The sequence below is a fragment of the Ochotona curzoniae genome, unplaced genomic scaffold (genome assembly GCF_017591425.1).
Source record: "Ochotona curzoniae isolate NIBS_2020 unplaced genomic scaffold, NIBS_Ocur_1.0 scaffold_3890, whole genome shotgun sequence".
Classification (NCBI taxonomy): Eukaryota; Metazoa; Chordata; class Mammalia; order Lagomorpha; family Ochotonidae; genus Ochotona; species Ochotona curzoniae.
This window is the reverse complement of record NW_024467115.1, coordinates 16141103-16161721: the sequence shown is the minus strand read 5'-3', so window position 1 is coordinate 16161721 and position 20619 is coordinate 16141103. Positions and strand designations below refer to the sequence as shown.

The 20619-nt window shown below is 39.1% G+C and overlaps 1 protein-coding gene across 2 annotated transcripts in view; it reads left to right on the top strand.

Moving 5' to 3' along the window:
* HBS1L (HBS1 like translational GTPase) overlaps positions 1-20619 on the top strand; it is a 70715-nt gene that overhangs the window by 26639 nt on the left and 23457 nt on the right. For both annotated transcript variants that reach the window (XM_040965489.1, XM_040965488.1), the window contains exons 2-5: positions 10865-10973; positions 15367-15620; positions 16034-16199; positions 18408-18525. In XM_040965489.1, coding sequence (XP_040821423.1) covers positions 10927-10973; positions 15367-15620; positions 16034-16199; positions 18408-18525 — 585 coding nt within the window. In that variant the 5' untranslated portion in view covers positions 10865-10926. The remainder of the gene's footprint in view (positions 1-10864; positions 10974-15366; positions 15621-16033; positions 16200-18407; positions 18526-20619) is intronic.

Genomic DNA, 20619 nt, shown 5'->3' with positions numbered 1-20619 from the left:
CTAGCTGACTTAAAGGATGCTTTAGTGTCATTATTCAGCTGGAAATCATTCAGTTCAGTTTGTTGTATTTAGTGCCAAAAGTCATGTAGTTCACTTAAAAAGTTCAAAAGAAACTAGTTAAGGGAAATTAAGTGTACTGCTAAAGCTGTAAGGAAACTGCTACTTAGTGGCAGGTCAGGAACCAGAATCCAAGTTGTGATAGTTTTTCATTGATTCGGCACTCATTTCTTGCTGTCATGCTTTGGGACCTACTGAATATTTAGTGTTCAGTTTCTTGGGATTGTTAGGCAATGAATGGTTGCTAGGTGATTGATGAGGATGAAAGAACTCCAGAAACATTTTACAATTATTTGCCACTTATTTCCTTCCATTCTATTTTTAATTTTTGGATGGAATTCCATAGACTCTGGGGTTTCCTTTACCCCCTCTCTAAGTTCTCTCCCCCTCCCCCCAACTATACTATTACGGTAGTATAGTCCTTTATAAGCAGTCATAAGTCCATTATTATGTCATTTAAGCGTATCCTGACATTGTGGTACAGCCAATGGCAGACAATCCGGCATCCTATTGTCAGGATATATCCAATAGTTTCATTGGGAGTCCATCTTTGATTTGGAAGTAGAGAGGTGTACTGAATTGTATCTTCAATCTGGATATGATAGTCTGTATTACACAGTTACCATCCATTCTGTTAAATGAATACCATGAAGTTACATAACGAGCTTCTGAATAATCTGTGTGTTGTTGAAAAAAGGAAAACAAAAATGTTCTTGAAGAAAATAATGCTGCTATATGATCTGTGAGTCAAAGAAAAATTTAATATGATAAATTAGATTATTTTGAAGAAATGGAAAGTTAAAAAATTTAAAACCCCATAAGTTGCAGCAAAAATAGTATTGAGGAGGCTGTTGATCATATAATTTTCATGAAAGTTGCCTTATATCAGAGAGAACATATATTTGTACTTTTGGGATTGATGTATTTCACTGAGCATAATGGTCTCTCATTGGGAATGGTAGAATTCTTTTTAGAGTTGAGTAGTATTCTATGGAATAGGTATACCACTGTTTCTTTATCCACTCCTCTTTGGGCGGTCATCTGGATTGTTTCCATGTCTTTGCTATTGTAGATTGTGCTGCTGTAAATATAGGACTACAGTTCCCTTTCTCATATGCAGATTTCATTTTATTTTGATATATTCCCAGAAGTAAGATAGCTGGGTCAATATGGCAGGTTTATTTTCAGTTCTCTTATTACTCTTCCATACTGACTTCCAGAGTGGCTGTACTAGCCTACACTCCCACCAGCAGTGAAGGAGGGTACCTTTCTCCCCACATGCATGCCAGCAGATGTTGTTAGTATAGTTCTGAATGTAGGCCAATCTGACTGGAGTCAGGTGGCATCGCAAGATGATTTTCATTTGTATATCTCTGACAGCTAGGGAGCCTGAGCATCTATTCATATGTCTATTATTCATTTGATTTTGTTCTTTTGAAAAATGTCTGTTCATTTTCTTTGCCAATTTCTTCACAAGGATGTTAATTTGCTGTCAGTGGGCTTCTAAAATTCTTTGTAAATCCTGGATATTAGTCCCCTGTCGGTTTTGTGGTGCGGAAAGATTTTCTCCTATTCTGTTGGTTGCATATTCACTTTATTGAGTGTTTTCTTTGCTGTACAGAAGCCTTTTAGGTTGATTCAGTCCCATGTGTTTATTTTGGCTTTGACTGCCTGTGCTTTTGATGCCTTTTTCAATCTGTTATCTTGGAGAGTGCTTCCTATGTTTTCCTCTGATAGGCTGATGGTTTCTCAGTGCAGATTTAGCTCCTTGATCCATTTAGAACTGATTTTTGTATAAGGTGACAGATGGTATTTAAGGCATTTGAGGTGCCTCTTACCTCTGCAGATTGCTATGCAGTCGTTCTAAGAGCATTTGTTGAAGATAGCAGGCTTTTCTTCTGGATTGTTTTCCGTTTTCTTGTCGAAGGTTAGTCAGCTATGCAGGTGTGGGCTCCATTCTGGTGTTTCTGTTTGTTCCATTGTTGTCCTCTGTTTCTGTACCAGTTCCAGACTGCTTTGATGGCCACTGCTCAATAGTATGCCTTGAGGTCTGAAACTGTGATTCCTCCAGCTTGATTTTTTATTCTTTAGGATAGCTTTGGTTATTCATGGTCTCTTGTGTTTCTAGATGAACTTTTGTATCTTCTATTTCTGAGAAGAATGTTGGGATTTTGATTGGGATTACATTGAATATTACTTTTGGTAATATCGACATTTTGATGATGTTGATCCTGCTGATCCAGGAACTTTTTTTTTTATACATTTTATAGTATTCTTCAAGGACGTCTTTCACATATTTGGTTACAATAATTTCAAGGTTTTTAAGATTCCTCTCCACTATTTTAAAGGGACTGTACTTATAATTTATTTCTCCATGGAGTTATTTGTGTATATTAGCACCACTAATTTGTATTCATTAATTTTGTTTTCTGCTGCCCTGCCAAAGTCTTTTATGAGTTACAGTAGTCTCTTGATTCTTTTGGTTCTCCTAAGTAGAATCCATCCTTCCTTCCTTCCTTCCTTCCTTCCTTCCCTCCTTCCCTCCTTCCCTCCTTCCCTCCTTCCCTCCTTCCTTCCCTCCTTCCTTCCTTTCCTTCATTCTTTTTGCTTTATAGCTCTGGCAAGGACTTCCAATACTATATTGAATAGCAGTGGTGAGAGTGGACATCATTGTTTAGTTCCAGATCTTATCAGAAAAGCTTCCAGTCTTTCCCCATTTAGTATAATGTTGGTGTTTTGGGTTTTTTATATATTGCTTTGATTGTGTTATAGCATGTTCCTTCTATGTCTATCTTGCTTAAAGTTTTTAGCATGAAGTGGTGATGGATTTTATCAAATGCATTCTCTGCATCTATTGATATGATTATATGGTTTTTATTTTTCAACTTGTTGATGTGGTGTATCACATTTATTGATTTGTGAATGTCGAACCATCCCTGAATGGCTGGGATGAATCCTACCTGGTCCCAGTGAATAATCTGCCTGATATACTGTTGGATCCTGTTAGCTAGTATTTTGTCTATGTCCATCAGGGATATGCAACTGTAGTTCACTTTTCCTGCCGTCTCTATCTGGCTTTGGTATTAAGGTAATATTGGCTTCATAGTTTGGAAGGATTGCCCCCTTTTCTGCTGTTCGGATAAGCTTGTGGAGGATTGGAGTAAGTTCTTGAAACGTTTGGTAGAATTCAGCAGTGAAGCCGTATGGTCCAGGGCTTTTCCTTGTTGTGAGGGCTTTAATTACCAATTCAATTTTCAGTCCATGTTATAGGTCTATTTAGATTATTGATTGCCTCATGATTCAATTTTAGTGGGTTGTGTATGTCCAAAAATCTATCCATTTCTTCTAGGTCTTCTGATTTGTTGGCAGATAGTTGCTTGTAATAGTTCCTGATAATTCTCTGTATGTTCGAAGTATCTGTTATATTTCTTTTTTCATCTCTGATGCTACTGATGTATATCTTCTCCCTCTTTTTTTTAATTAGTTGGGCTAGACGTGTCTATTTTATTGATTTTCTCAAAGAACCAGCTCTTTGATTCATTGATCTTATGTATTGTTATTTTGGTCTCTTTGTTTTTATTTCTTCCCTTATTTTGGTGATTTCTTTTTTCCTGCTAATCTTGGGTTTGGTTTGCCACTGTTTTTCTAGTTCCTTCAACTGAAAGGTTAGCTCATGTACTTGGTGCTTTTCTACTTTCTTAACATAGGCATTGATTGAGATGAACTTTCCTCTTAACACTGCCTTGATCTTGTCCCATAAGTTTTGATGTGTTAACGCTTTCATTTGTTCAAACAGTATTTAAATTTTCTCTATCGATTTCATTCCAATCCATTGCTCATTTAGCAGCATATTATTCAGTCTCCAGGGATTTGCTGTCTTCTTGGGTGTTTTGATTTAGTGGCCTCTAGTTTCATTCCATGATGGTTTGAGAAGATGTGTTAGGTATAATTGTGATTTTTTTCAAATTTGTGAGGCTTGTTTTATGGTCAGTCCTGGAGACAATTCCACGTACTGGTGCAAAAAGAGTCTATTCTTTCTCTGCTGGATGAAAGGTTTGGTATGTATCAATTAAGTCCATTTGCTGTAGTGTCTGGGTGAGTTCTGTTGTTTCCTTGCTAAGTTTCTATCACATCGATCTGTCCATTTAAGGTCTCTCACTATTATTGTATTGCAGTGTTTTTCATTTTAATAAGTCCATAAATATTTGTTTCACGTAGCTAAGTGCCTTGGCATTTGGTGCATATATAACCGTTATGGTGATCTCTTCTTGCTGTTTGGATTCTTTGATCATTGTGTAGTGTCTTTCTTCATCTTTTAATGTTTTTCACATCAAAGTATATATTATCTGATATAAGAATGGTTACACCAGCTAATTTTTCCTTTCCATTGTCCTATAATATCTTTTTCCATCTTTTTTCTTTCCGCTGATCTTTGTTGGTGAGATGTGTCTCCTGTAGGCAACAAATAAATGGGTTTCGTTTTTTTGATCCACTCTCCTAATATTTGATATTTTGATGTGTTTAAGTCATTTACATTCAGGGTTAATATCGATAGGTGTTTGGTCCTGTCATTTTAGTAAAGAGCTTTTCTTTGATGTAGTTGTCTGTTGGCCTTTTACTAAGAAGCTCTCCGCATTTGCCTTCGGTTTTGGTAGTTGCTGTTCCTTTCCTCTGTTAAGTATCTTTTGATCTTTAAGTATCATTTGTAGGGCAGGTCTGAAAGAGGTAGTTCTTTGAGCTTTTCTTTGCTGTGGAAGAATTTTCTTTCATTTTCAAAGACAAATGAGAGCTTTGCTGGGTACATTGTTTTGGGCTGACAATTTTTTCCTTTTAGCATCTGGAATATGTGATTGCATTCTCTTCTGGCCTGTAGAGTTTCCTGTGAGAAGTCAGCTTTAAGTTTGATTGGGACTCCACTATAGGTCAATTGATTTTTTTCATGTGCACATTTAAGGATCTTTTCCTTATGTTCAGCTGAAAAGAACTTAATTATCATGTGTGGTGGTAGTAAAGATAGCTTTTGGTCCACCCTTTTGAGTGTTCTGTGCCCCTCTTGAATGTTGTTTCCCAAAGCTTTCTCTATATCAAGGGAAACTTTTTATTTATTATTTTATTGAATACAACTTTAAACCCAGCTTCTCTTTCTGTCCCTTCTGGAACTCCCCTAACTCTTACATTTGGCCTTTTAATAGTAGCTTTTAATTGTTTTTTGTTTTGTTTTGTTTTTTTGAGACAGAAAAGTTTCTTTGCAAAGGGATGGGGTGAACAGGAAAAAGGAGAAGGAACGGGAGAGCACCTCTGTAAAGAAAGCTGGGAGGTGGGGTGCTTCTCGAAAGAGGAGGGAGAGACACCAGTAGCTCTTAATTCTTGAACACTTCTTTTTAGCTTGACTCAGTTCCACTTCCAGCTTTTTGATTCCCCATTGTGACAGGAAATATCTTCCAATTCTGAGATTCTTTCTTCTGTATCCTTCACTCAATTATTGAGACTTTTCACTGACTTAATTTGCTCCATTGTGTCCTGCATTTCTGATAATTCTGCTTGATTTTTTTGTTTCAGTGTTGCTATTTCCTGTGTGACATATTCCTTAAATTCCTTGACCTCCTGTATGTGCTTCTCATTGTTGATAATAAGCTTTATAATGCGTTTTTGGAATTCTGTATCCACTATTTTCTTGATGTCTTCCTCAGTTGGCAAAGCTTTTGCTCCTTTGCATGACAGCCTTCAGTAGTATTCATGTGCCTTTGTCTCTTCTTTTGCTGTTAGTCATTGCAGTTCTGGTTAGCAGATTCTGCTCCTTAGGGTGGGTTTCTAAGTTGTGTCACCTACAGGTCTACAGTTTGATTTTATTGAGTTTGGTACACAGTTCTTTGTATTCATTTGTGTCACTGCCTCTAGCGAGCTTCAGGCCTGGGCTCTTATGTTAGACTTCCACCATGGTTCTCCATAGCCCCAGCTCTTGGTTTACTGCTCTCCATCTCCTATGATCCTATGCTGTGGCCACACCATTGTCTGTACAGCCTTTCTTCAACTTTTGGGTCAAGCAATGCACAGGGTTAGGGAGACACCCGCTGTCCTAAATAATTGGGTTGTTGCTATTGCTGTTGCTGATCTTTCCTAAACCTGTTGACCTTTAGGTCTAAGGGCCATCTGGACCTCCAGAGTACTACATTGGTAACGTTTTTCCTGGGGGACAAGTTTAATGCACTGAGCCTGAAATGATTTTGCTGCCAGCTTAGCACATGTGCAGCTCACTGTTATTCCTCTAGCCCCACAGCCTTTGCCACACTACACAAAATGGTGCCTGATGTGGCACTGGTGAAGTTCTGGATCTGCTGGCCCTTAGGTCTAGTGGCCAGTTAGACCTATTTTGGGAGGACCTATAGAATGTTATGTTGGAACTGTTTTCTCTGGGGACCAGGGCAATTCACTGAGCTGGATGTGATTTTACTCCTAGTCTAGTGTTTGTGCAGCTTGCTGTTGTCCTTTCATTCTCACAGCTTTTGCCCCTGTGCACAAAATTTTGCCTGATCACTCCAGGTTTAGTGCATATGCAGATTACTGTTGTTCCTCTAGTCCCCCAGCCTTTGCCCCACTTCACAAAATGGTGCCTGACCTGGAAGTGGTGGAGTTCTTGGTCTGCTTCCTGTTAGGCCTGGAGCCACTTGTTGAGTGGAACCTGCAGGATGATTTTTAGTGGTAAACTCATTCTCCTTTGTGCAAATTATTGTTTTCCTCTCCATCCTCAATCTAAGCCTATAACCAATTTCTGTGTTATAGAGAAAATAGAAGCCATCATTAGGAATTTTCATCTTCTAGCTCCTACACATACAAACCTGCAGATTTATGTTGATGTTTTGGATCTTCTAATCTCTGTCTTCTCAAAAACTCAAAACATTGGTGATTTCTTTATTCCTAATATATTGAATCATGGCTTTTCAATCTCAGTTTTTCATCAATTTGATCCAACCTTATTCTTTTATTACCATTATACTACATTCCTTCCTTTCTAAGCAAACTTTTTACAAGAGTCATTTTTGTGCATCTGCAGTCTCATATCTGAAGTGCTTGGGGCTAAATTTGACACAAGTTTTTTGAGTTAGAAAACCATTAGCATATACATGCTAGTCCTGGTGCTATTACCCTCTTGGTGCTGGAGCAGTACTCTGAAATCAAACAGATTGTTATTCCATGAAATATATAGCTCTTCAATTGAAGTAAATAAAGACTATAGATAAAATACCATGTGTCAGTTTATGTCACATTTTGCGTCCAAATGAGTTATTAAAAATATATATATATCGGGATGCTGTCATGGTGGTATAGCTTTAATGCTTCGCCTGCAGTATCAGCTTCCCATATGGATGCTGGTTTTTGACCTGGCTGCTTCCATTTGTGATCCAACTTCCTGCTAGGAAGACAATGGAGGATGGCCCAAGTCACATCCCTGGGCCCCTTCACTCAAGTGGGAGATCCAGAAGAAACTCTTGGCTCTTAGCTGTGGACCAGCTCAGCTCTGGTCATTGCAGTGAGTGAACCAGCAGGTGGAAGATTCTCTCCCTCCCTTGCTTTCCTCCTCCTCCTATTTCCTGCGACCCCCTCCCAAAGTAAAAAATAAACACGCACACGAAACCTGGGGGACAAGTGTTGCTTAGCTGGCTGAACTGTTGCTTTGGACTTACTCCATATCAGGGTACATGGGATCAAGCCCTGCTTCTGCTTCCAGTGTGGCTTTCAGCTGCCATGCCTGGGAGGGAGATCCTGGCAGAGGTGCTTTGGTTCCTGCCACCCACATGAGACACTGTGACCTGGCCTTGTCCTGTTGGATGTGGACATTTGGGGAATGAACCAGCAGATGGAAAATCTCTTTGTATTTCTGTATTTCTCTGTGTGTCTTGCCTCAAGTAAATCAATAAATCAGTCTTAAAACCAAAGCTAAAATGTTCTTATTGCAGCGTCTTGGGATTTGAAAATTATAGTTAAGAAGTTGTGGAGCTGACAGTGTTGTAGTGTGGTGGGTTAAGCCACTGATTGTAGCACTGGCTGGCTGGCATTCTATGTGAGTGAAGGCTCAGGTTGCTGCTACTTGTGGTCCAGCTTCCTGCTAAATGTGCCTGGAAAAGCTACAGTAAATGGCCTGAGTAGTTGGGCCGCTGCCACCCACATGGGAGACGCAGAAGTAGCTCCTGTTTTCTGACTTCGGCTTAGCTCACTCTTGGTTGTTGTAGCCAATAGGGGAGTGAACCAGTGGGTGGAAGATATGTCTGTCTGTCTGTCTCTCTAATTTTGCCTTTCCTATAAGTAAGTAAGCAAGTTTAAAAAAAAATCCCTCAGAAACAAACAAAAAAATGTGGATATATACTTTTGCTCGTTTCCCCTTATTTTTTACCCATCCTGGCTTTTTTTTCCCTCAGTTCTTTCGCATGGCTCTTTCTAACCTCCCAGACCTTCAGGGTACCTGTCACCACTGCCCGGCTGGCTGCCTGAGATCCTGGTGATGCTGGCTTCCTGGGGCTTCCTTTGGCTTGCCTGCACCTGTTTGTGGGTGTGTAGGCCCCGGGCTTGTAATCAGGCGCTGCAGTCCTTGCATGGCTTTGGTCCGAGGGCGTGGCCTCTCGTGTTCTCTCCCTTGGGACCCTCACGTGGATCTGTTGATTAGGTGCTGCTGAGGCTCAGATACATCTCGAACTCAGGCCTCCCCTTTGAGCTCGACCAATAGGTTTAACCGTTCACTTGATGTTTGCTTTAGAAAGTCTCATTATGGACCAAATCCTAGTCATCTCCCATGTCTAATTTGTTTTTAGTTGTTTGGGTGCTTTGGGCTTTCTTCTCTATTCCCGTGTCCCCCCCACCCCCACCCCACACACACTTTGTTACCTCATTTTGATAGCTTCCACTCTGTGAGAACAATAGAATCTTTTGTTTGTTTTTTAAAGATTCATTTTGTTTCCTGTTGGAAAGGCAGATTAATAGAAAGGAGAGACAAAGATGTTCCATCTGCTGGTCCACCCCACCGTGACCACAAAGGTCAGAACTGAGTCCATACGAAGCCTGGAGCCAGGAGCTACTGGCTTCTCGCACATGGTGCAGGGCGCCAAGGCCCTAGGTCATTCTCTTCTGCCCTCCCAGGCTACAAGCAGAGAGCTGGACAGGAAGTGGAGCAGCCGAGACACGAAACACTGCTACATGGGGTCCCAACACCTGGAGGAGGAGGACGACAAGCTGATTGAGCCATGATGCCAGGCCCACAATAGAATTTTTTCTACAGCCTGGGGGTGCTGCTGGGCCTGCCCACCTCTCCAGTTTCATTTGGCTCCCCCTCTGCACTCACAGGTGCTGAAACTACTATGTGTGAAATGCTTTTTGCTTCTTTGCCTCTGTGCCCCTTATCCACCCTCTCTCTCTCTCTCTTTTTTGTTAAGGTTTTGATTTATTTGAGAGCCAGAGTTAAAAAGAGAGACAGGGAGGGAGAAAGAGTGGCAGACAGAAAGGGAAAGATATATATAAAACATATATAAAGAGAAAGGAAGAGGCAGGTAAGTCTTCCACCTGCTAGTGCTGGCTCACTCCCCCAATGGCTGTAGCAGGCAGGGCTGGACTAGGCTGAGCCGGAAACTCCATCTGGGTCTCCCAAGTGTTTGGCAGGAACTCAGGTATTTGAGCTGACATTTGCTACCTGCCAGGCCTGTTAGCAGGAAGCTGAATTCTAAGTGCAGAGTAACAAGGATTCAAACCATTTCCTCTGATGGTGGATACTGGCAGCCTAAGCAGAAGCTTATTTTCTGCACCACAAAACTGGCCCTGGTGCCCCTCAATGTCTAGCTCTAATTCCTACTTTCCTAGGAAAGCCCTCTCATTCGGTTACACAAATATCAAATCTTACTGTATCATATACAGATTATTTGTAGCACTAATGGAAATTGTAATTTTATGGCTTTTTTTGATTACGTAATTTTCCTCTGTATACTGCGGACTCCCTTAGCACGAGCACTGTGTGTGTTCTTGTTCACTATTGTGTCTATAGTGTGGTTGTAGTGTGTAATAGGCACTTAGCAATCATTTTGAATGAGCTCTGTATATTAATTCATCTCTTCTAATTATTTAATAGATTCTGTTTATGTATTTACCAAACATTAGCACTTGTATTTTTCACACTTTTGTATGGATCTGATTCTCTTGGTACTCTTTGAAGAGTATAAAGATAGATTCGAAAAATAGTTAGGTATAAGGGTTACATGCAGTAAAGTCTTCCTTTCCTATACTCGTAATTCAGTTTTATGAATTTTTTCCTACAGTGATATGTTCTTCCATGTTGTCTGCAAATATCATATATCTTACATACAGTGTTCACAATTCAGCAGATTCTTGACTTGCTCATCAATTTATAAATCGCACAGGATTAAAAATAGTTTTACCATCTGCTAACTGACCACGCAATTTTAGTATTGTGAAAGGGTGTGGTAGGAGATGGGGGTATGGGGTCTAGGTGTCATGTCAGAACAAGGCTTGCACAAACCACCACGAGGCCTCCTAATACTGAAACTCACAGTCAGTTCAAAATTAGGAAGAGATTTGGTCGAGGTTCAGCTTGGGAGAGGCCTGACATAGGGGATTTCCCAGAAGAGGGTGATAAAGGAATGTCTTTCGGTATTTTAATATGAAATTGACTATTTTTTTTCTTAAGGGAAAAGACATGCATTTTTAAAGATGTGAAGAATATAAAGATTATAAGGAGTAATTTAAATTCTATGTAATATGTAGTCTGAAAGTCAAGTTGAATTAAACTTTTGTTTTATTTCTTAATTAGGAAAATCATTAGGTTCCCAGTCATCTCAAAGTGATGCTGAAATTGTGCCAAAAGTTACCAAAATGACTGTGTCTGGAAAGAAGCAAACAATGGGATTTGAAGTGCCTGCGTAAGAGTTTTAACTTTCCTTCCCTGTTTTAAAGTTTCCTATTGGTTTGTAAGAGAGTTTCAGTTTTGCATAATATATCATTAGCAGTGAAGTGTATCATATGTCTTCAGTAGAAAGAAAAGGGCTGAGAAATTGGGCTTGATTGGAGTCTTTGTGTGTTCCTTACTGTCATTGTCAGCTTCCTTACATAAATAATTAATATTTTACAAAACCAAGGTATCCTTTTAGGAGATGCTGCTCCGTGAGACAGGGAGTTTTTGTACCACTAGGTGGCGCAGTTAGGCAGGGCTTGGGAGTTGAATGTAAGTGAATCATGGACTTGCCATTTAAGATTTTTTAATTATTGAAACAGTATTCTTTCAAATTTTCACATTCAATAAAACGTATCACAGTAGAAAATACTAAATGAAACATACATGGAATTTCAAAGATTTTGGAAAATGGTAATGATTTATACCTTTGTAACACTAAAATGTTCTATTTCTTATCTCAGTCTCTAGAATTCTTCAGGAGATTTCACAGACAGAAAATGGGTTGTTGAAGCTAAGAAGCATTGTTTGAAATTATTAATGTTAACTTCTTTAACATTTTCAGATTTTTTAAATTCTCTAAGTCTGTGATTTATAATCTATATTTTCAACGAGGATTGAGAAGAAATATTATCAAATATAACAATAGAGTATTTTCTTAGCATCAAGAAATGAACTGTTTAGTCTTATATTTTCTTTTTTATTACATTCTTTTAAGTTAATGGATGTATCATGATGACTGGTGGGACTTAATGTTCATCTAGTTGAATTTTTGGTTTTCAAAAGAGCAGAACTATTTAGCAGATTTCAGTTCTAATTAGAAAAGACTTTATATGAGAGATTGTGGGTGTTCACTTTAAAAATTTTTAAAACGTACATGAAAGACAGAGTTATAGAGAAAGAGATCAGATTTCTATCCACTGGCTTATTCCCCAAGTGGCTACAACACCTGGGTTTATGCCAGGTTGTATCCAGGGGCCTGAAGCTTCCATCACATCTCCCACGTGGGTGCAGGAGGGGCCCAAGCACCTAGGCCGTCTACTGCCTCTTGCCAGGCGCATTGGTTGGGTTGGCAACACACAGAAGATGCTGGCATTGCAGCGCCTATCCTGTTATGCCATAATCCCCAGTTTATGTGATCAAGTATTGTTTGAGAGAAAAACATAATTTTCTTGTTTTCAGTTACTTCAGTCTAGTAAATTGTGTGAATTCTGATGGAGTCATGAAAATCCCAATGAATGTTTTTTCTTTCTGAATTGAGGTTAAGGACTTATAATTCCCTTTTTATCTTTATGTCCTGAGTACCATTTATTTCTGTTATGAAGTTATTATATTGAGAGAGGAAAATAAGATGTATTTCTCTTTATTGTAAGGATTTTTTTTTTGATTAAGAATTTTGTTTTTTTCTTTATAGTAACGATGTTGTGGGGTTTTTTTTTTGTTGTTTTTATTGTAAGCATTTTGTTATTTGAGGATCAGAGTGAAAGACAAAGAGAGAAACCTTCCATCTGCTGGTTTCGTCCCCCAAATGCTTGTGCTAGCCAGGACTGAGCTTTACCAAAGTCAGGAACCTGACCTCCACGTGGGTCTCCCAGGTCTGCTGCACGTGGGTCTCCCAGGTCTGCTGCAGGGACTGAGCTGCTAGAGTGTCATCTGCTGCTTCCAGAGTGGAACTCCAACCCGAGCATTCCCATCTTACTGTAAAAGGTTTTACAAGTCTTAGCATCATGCAAATGAGCCCAAGCTTTCCATGCTAAAACAAAATGCTTAGCTTTTAAATTGAATACTTATTAAAGTAATAGATAATAAGTGATGAAATGATAAAAACAGTCAATCCAACTAAGTAATTATTGAAAATGCAACTTATTATTTAAAAAATGCAAAACAGGGCCCAGCTCAGTAGCCTTGTGGCTAAAGAACATGCCTTGTACACACTGGAATCCCATATGGGTGCTGGTTCATATCCTGGTGGCCCCGCTTCCTAGCCAGCCTCCTGCTTGAGGCCTGGGAAAGCAGTTGAGGACGGCACAAAACCTTGGGACCCTGCACCTTCATGGAAGACCCGGAAGAAGCTCCTGGCTCCTGGCTTAGGATCGGCTCAGCTACATCCATAGTGGCCACTTAGGGAGTGAATCATCGGACTTAAGATCTTCCTCTCTGTCTTCCTCTCTGTGTATCTGACTTTCCAATAATAAACAAACAAACAAACAAATAAATCCTTTTAAAAATATGACACAGACCTTCCCAAAGTTTGCTGGATTGTTTCATGAGGAAAGTGATTGTTCCTGCTCGCCATTGTGTTGCTTCTGCAGAGCAGTCATTAAAATGTGATCGCAGCCTTTGACAATACAGTGTGAAGTTAAGGTCTGTGAGTCACCATCTTAATGTAGCCACGTGGAAGTTGTCAGAAAGTAAACATTTGTAGCTCACTTTGAGATACGCAGAAGTGCTTGGTCGTGCTAAGGCCAATCAAGCTGTTATTGTTGTTGTTATTATTTCTTTTCCTCTCATTCTATACTTTTATAGAATTCTTCTTTTTTAATTTTGAGAAAAGTTACTTTAATTTTCTCATCTGATCTATGAAATAAGAAGTTGATCATATTTAGAGTAGAATTTAGAAAAACTTATGTTGGAAGTATTAAAAATCAAACTTAACTATAATACTATTGTTTCTAGAGTATGCCTAAAAGAAAAATGTAATACTCAGTGGGATAAGTTTAAAAAAAAACAAGAATGATGTTACAAATGAAACTACTGTGCCTCTTTTCCTGAGATTTAGAATGAGAATTAGTTTCAAGGATATAAAAATAGGGGGAAATTAATGTTATTTTTTAACAGTGAACAGAAAACAGATTTGTTGTTACATATTTTCATTATGCCGTAATTTTAAGTGATTATTGCACATTGTTTATTTAAATGTTTATTCCATACAGAGTTGAATATAGCTGGCTTTTAAAAAAAATTAATTATTTATTTGAAAGTTAGAGAAAGAGAGAGAGGATTACAGAAAGAGATTTTCCATCTGTTAGTCCCTTCCCAGATGCTGCCAGTCCTGGGTCTGGGCTAAGCCCACGCTAGAAGCCCAGCACTCAGTGAAGGTCTCCTGCGTGGGTGTCAGGGACCCAGAGAGTGGAACAATAGCCTGTTACTCCCAGTACACATTAGCAGGGCAGCAGGATGGCAAGAGGACATGGGACTTGATCCCAGGCACTCCCAGATGAGCTGTAGTTTCAGAAGTGTGCAGCCTCTGTGCCTCAACCCACTGCGCGCCAGCTCAGGACTCCTTGTTTCATTCCTATGAACTTGCAGCTTAACTGCTCTTAGTCCTGTTAATAATTGTTGAAGGAAATGGCAGGCATACTGTAGTCTTCCTGCTTAGATAAGCTGTGTAGTTATCTATGTGCTAGCACCAGGACTGGTTTCTATTGGGAGTGGGCAAACGGAAAACTGAAGTGGAAGTTTACTTTTAGAAATATCAGCATTATCAACAACAAATATATAAAATCTGGCGATTTTGTCTATACATTTGAATTCCTTGCTAGATTGTAAGTTTTTAAGAGTGGTGGTGAAATTTTTTATTTTCATACCTTTCATTAGTATCAGTGCCTAGTATTTGTTATGGTTCTTTTTTTTTAAAAATTTTTTTTTAAAGTGAAAAGCCAGATTTACAGAGAAAAGTACAGACAGAAAGATCTTCCTTCTGCTGGTTCACTCCCCAAGAGATCATGAGGCTAGAGCTGAGCCTATCAGAAGCCAGGAACCAGGAGTGTCTGCTAACTCTCCCACGTGGGTGCAGGGTCCCAAAGCCTTGGGCCATCCTTGACTGCTTTCCCAGGCCACAGCAGGGAGCTGGAAGGGAAGTGGAGCTGCTGGAATACGAATGGAATGAGTGCCCATATAGGATTCTGGTGCCTGCAAGGCGAGGACTTTAGCTAGTTAGGCTACCGTGCTGGGCCACTGTTTCAAGTTTTTAATAGTTGAGTTTACTGAATTAATAAATTCAAGCACCTTTGACAGGCAGTTAGGAGCAAAACTATTTTTTATTACTGATTTATCTCCAGTAACATATTATGTCATTTAAAAGAAAACTTCCTTTAAACCTACTTCATGCCATCTTTTTTGCTAAGATTATATGGCCAAGGTTTTGGTTTTGGTTTTATATTTTAGTGATTTTACAAGACTTTTTTTGCTTGTGGTCTTCAGGTCTGTTTTTATGTGTTTGGGGCTGCGTTTGTCATTTACAGCTTAGCAAACTCTAGCCTCGTAGTAGAGGTATTTTGGGTCTGGATTACAACGTTACGAGAAAGAAAGGACTTCTCGATAGAGCCACTTTAAAACACTGCTCTCCTAATTGCTTTCTGTAGAATAACTTCCCAAGAGAATGGCCATGGTTTGCACACACCTCAGAAAGGTGAAGACGCAAGCAGCGCTGCTCCTGGTCCTCCGGAGGCCACGTCCAAGGCAGCGGCTCCCGCTCACCCGGGGCCGGCGTCTGAAGAGCAGGGCTCCACGGCCGCACTGGGCAAAAAGGCTGGCAAGGCGCGGCAGCAGATGGACGTGAAGGCAGAGCTGGAGAAGCGACAAGGAGGGAAGCAGCTCCTGAACCTGGTGGTCATTGGTAATGCCCTTTGATCCTCGGCTGCACGGTCCTGCCGCAGGAGAGTTTCTGTTGCAGTGTGGTGGTCCTGAAGCAAGGAGGCATTGCATCATAATGCTTTCTCGTCACCCTGCTGGGATGATGCCACCCTGCCTGGGAGGGCAGGAGACCTGGGTGTGGCATTTCCAGTTAGTGAACATTTTCAGAATGACCATGTCTTGCTGAAAATTTTAATTCATAAAACTTAGGGAAATCTCCCCTTCTCTAAAAAGACATGCTTTTTAAAAATTTGTCCGCTTTTTATGTCACTTGGTAAAAACTAGTATTCATTCTAAACACTGAGATGAACTATCAAATTACACATTCATGCAATGCCTCAATGTGAACAGCCTGTGAAATGTACCTGGTATTAATCTCGAATCAATTTTCCTTAGGTCATGTTGATGCTGGGAAAAGTACTCTGATGGGCCATATGCTTTATCTGCTGGGTAATGTAAACAAAAGGACTATGCATAAGTATGAACAGGAGTCTAAAAAGGCTGGCAAAGCTTCGTTTGCATATGCGTGGGTCTTGGATGAGACTGGCGAAGAAAGGGAAAGGTAGTCACTATATTTCAGAATTTTCAGTTTGAAATGGCAGTCTTTTGAAATTAACAAAACGTGAATATATGTAACATACCGTGAAATATTCTAGAGACTATGTTCAGAAAAAGACTTCTAATTATCAGGGAGAAGTAAATATCTTTGATTTTTACTCTTCCAAATTCCACAAGAAAAAAATTAAAACAATGTTTATCAAAGCCAAAATGAAAACCACACAGAAAGTTTTTACAACCCTAAGCTGATTATCCTATGCAAGAAGTTCAACTTACTACTTCCCTTTATGTCAGATTATCTTCATACTAAATTAACATTAAGAGTGAAACTTAAGTTTTGTATTAGGTTGTAACAAAAAAAAAAAAGGTAGCTCTAATAAACTCTCTTCTTTCTAGATCAAAATGACTGTTACATCGAAATTACCATGCTTGTTTTATAAAAAAATAATTAAACATGTGTCCTGCCGCAGAGCTGTAATTCAGTTGCCCCCTCTGCCTGTGCTGCTGTCAGTGCTGTGTCCTGCGGGTGGCGCAGGCAGGGTTTGCAGCAGGGGACTGAGCTGCTCACGCGCCTCTGGCCACTGCAGTGTTTCATTCTAGAGTGCTGATTGTACATAGTGATCTGTATCATGGGGGGCTGTACACAGTGGGAGAGCCAAGGACACCGTGATGGTAAAAAAAAAAATAAAGTACACTGCAGCTCCATCAGCTGTTTCCGAATAACGACTAACAACCTATAAAGACCCGTGAGAGTCCTGAATTAATGAAGGAATGAGTTACAGTCTCTCAATTTCTTCAGTCTGAATATGATTAGAGATAACTAGATTTTCATACTTTTTCATGGATATATTTATTTTCTTAGGCCTGCCTAATCTGCATAATAATACATAAGGTAATTCTTAGTAAAATTGGTCATGGTGACTTTATGTTGCAGTGGGATTTTTTCCCCCTTGTAGGTGCCTTTTAAATTTTGTAAGGCACCATGAACCTGTTTTCCACCATAATAAGTTACCAGTTTTTGGAAAACAGAGTTGTGTATGACATCAATATTAGAAGAAAAAATAATTTCTTCTTATCACCACAGCAGGTAGATTGCTTCTTAGTTTTCTTTGTGTCATCAAGTAAATAAGTGAAGAGACTGGCTATAATTTGGGTGTGAGTGATTTGGTTGAATTTAATTAATTTGTGAGTTAAGCTGGCAAATGAATTAATGATCCATTTGATTCCTATTAATTATCAATCACTTTAGGGATTCTTTTTTTGGATAATATTTTCATGTTGACTTTTGTTTTTAATGTTGCTAGTCCTTTATTTCTCAGTGTTATTTTTAGAATATCTCTTTCTTCTATAATAAATCTTTGTAGATTATTTATTAAGGAGAATTAATGCATCATATTGGCCTGCTGTTACATATGACTTGGCCAAGGAAACCATATGCACCTTGCTGTGAGGGAGAACCTATAGTTTTATTAAAACTCTTTTAATAATGAAAAACCGTGCTATATTATTCATTCTTTTGAATGAACCAGGGGCAAACATAGATTATTGCTCATATGATTTCCCCTTCTAAATTCCAGAGGTCTAGAATAATTCAGTGATTTTAATAAGGTCTTCCCTTAGCTTTTTTAATAATACATTTTGACTGGAAAGAAGCATTGTGTTGGTCTCCAGTGGAGATGGAACAGGATAAAAAGCAAACTGCCATTTGTTTCTCTCAGTTTTTAAGAAGTTGGGCCACTGTTTTGATGCTCCATGTTTTCTAAAAATATTCCATATTGACCACCCTTGCACAGGAAGGTTCTTAAGCTTGCAGTAAGAACATGGAACATGTGGACGTTACCTCTTGCGAGCAGCTTGCGTGTTGTCTTTTCTCATGTACAGCATTTATTCCTCCCCACTAGTGATGTCCGCACATATTTTCTTCATAATGTATATTATTTCTTACTGAGGAAACAAGGAAGTGGGGAAAAAATTAGTTTTTGATTGAATTCTTGTTTTATCCACAACCTTGTTTTAATACCATACCAATATAATTGTATTACAGCAGAAATTCCAGCACTAATTGGTACCTTAATTATTCAAAATAGCGATTTACGTAATGCTATTCCCATTATCACATAGGAGGTTAGATTGTCAGCCTGTAATTCCATGATGTAATCCGCAACACTGCTTCTTGTATGAATTGCGTTTTAACCATTTTTGTTTTGGTCAGGGGAGTCACAATGGATGTTGGTATGACAAAATTTGAAACCACTACCAAAGTGATTACGTTAATGGATGCTCCAGGCCATAAGGATTTCATTCCCAACATGATTACAGGAGCAGCCCAGGTACTTGATATTTCGTTAACTGTGGTGTTCTGACTGACTGCCTTTAACATTTCTGAGGTTGTAACTCTGAGATTTTAAGTTTTAAAATTTTAACTTTAAAAAATTTTGGAAAAAAAAGAAGAAATGCTGTATTTTTATTATTTGTTTACCTGTGGTTTATAAACCTTTTGGTTTGTTACAAGGAAATGTATAAAAATAAAGAAATTTTTCCATAGCCGGAATAGTGGAAAACTATTTGATGAAGAATAGCTTTATATTCCATTCAACGATAAATTAGTTATTGTGAAGGTATAACTTATTTTGCTCTATTTATATTCAGTTTCCATATTTTTAAATTAAAAACATTTTTACCTGTTTATTTTTATTTGAAAGGGGAAGAGAGAAAATTAGGGAGGGAGAAAGAGAGAGAGAGAGAGAGAGAATCTTTCATCTGCTGATTCACTTCCCAAGTCCCTATAACTGGTGGGCCTGGACCAAATGAAAGGACGAGGAGCTCAGTTCAGGTCTCCCACATCAGTGACAGAGACTCCGCTTCCTGGCCATCGGCTGCTGCCTTTCGTGGTGCACATTAGCAGGACACTGATGCTGGAAGCAGAGCTGGAACTCAAGGCCAGGCACTCGCGTATGAGACGTGGGTCTCCCAAGCCTCATTGTAATTGTTGTACAAACCACCTACCCTCTGTGTTTTTTTAAACTAATTCATGCAGAAATAATAAAGTTTATTTACTTCATTTACATTTAAAAATACAGTTGGCTCTCTGTTTTCTCTTGCTTGTGTGGATTCAGCCAACTACATGTAGAGAGTATTAAAAACAAGACAACATGAAACATCTGTACCCAACACGTGCAGATTGTTTCTGCTTGTTATTCCCTAAGCAATACAGTATGACAGCTATTTATATAGCATTTGTATTGTATTGAGTATTATAAGTACAGAGGGATGAGATTGAACATGTAAAAGAATATCATGAGTTATCTGCAAATATTACACCATTTTATATAAGGAACTTAAACGTCCTCAGGTTTTGCTGCCTGAAGGGATCCAGAAACAACAATCTCTGGAGGAGACTGAAGGATGCCTGTGATTGTAATTTTTAATATACATAATTGTTACTAAGGAAACTGGAAAAAAAAAAGACCCAAAGATTGGTAACTTTAAATGGCGAAAGCAATGAAAATATTTGTAAAACTAAATGGCATTGATTTCTTTCATAATGGTTCATTATTGAAAACCATGAAGAGTTAAAAAATTTGCCTCTGACATGTAACAAAAGTATGACTTTAAGTTCCATTCTTGAAAGAGAATTTTAGGGGTAGTCATTAAGTGGATTAAGCTACCATCGGGCATGCCTGCATCCTGTTCTCGGAGTGCCAGTTAGAGTGTCAGCTATTCTGCTTCCCATCCTACTTCCTGCTAATGCGTTCTGAGACACAGCCGAGACAGTGCAGCACTTAGACCTTTGCCACCCACATGCCAGAACTGGATGGAAGTTCGGGCTCATGGCTTAGGTCCAGTCCAGCTCCATCTATCACAGGCATTTGGAGAGATAACCAACAGATGAAAAACAGTCATACATTTAAAAAGAGAGTGCCGATATCAACTCTTGTCAACCTAAAGGAATACTGTATGAGGAAAAGTGAGTATATGTGAAGATGAACGAGAAATTATTGGTTTCCATTTTAGAAAGTTGATATATAATGTTAACATTAATGAATGAATGTTATTAAAAATTGAAATATAGCCAATGCTGATTGAATACCTAATTGGCCCAGACACTCACTAGCTATGTGCCAAGTGCAGTGGCAGGAGTGTGAGGGTGGAATCACAGTGAAGCACTTTGGGAGAATTTAGCAGGGGCAGGCAGTCAATAACAGGACAAGTAGCTCTTGCCAAGGTTTTACCTTAGAGTCCATCTGCTGGCTCACTCTCCTAGTGGCTGCAACAGCTGGAGCTGAACCTATCAGAAGCCAGGAACTAAGAGTTTCCTCTGGGTCTCCCATGTAGGTGCAGGATCCCTAGGCCTTGGGGCTTTTAAAAAATGTTCTTTATGTCATTGTTTTTGGTACCATGCTTTATCTTTTTAATGCATCTGT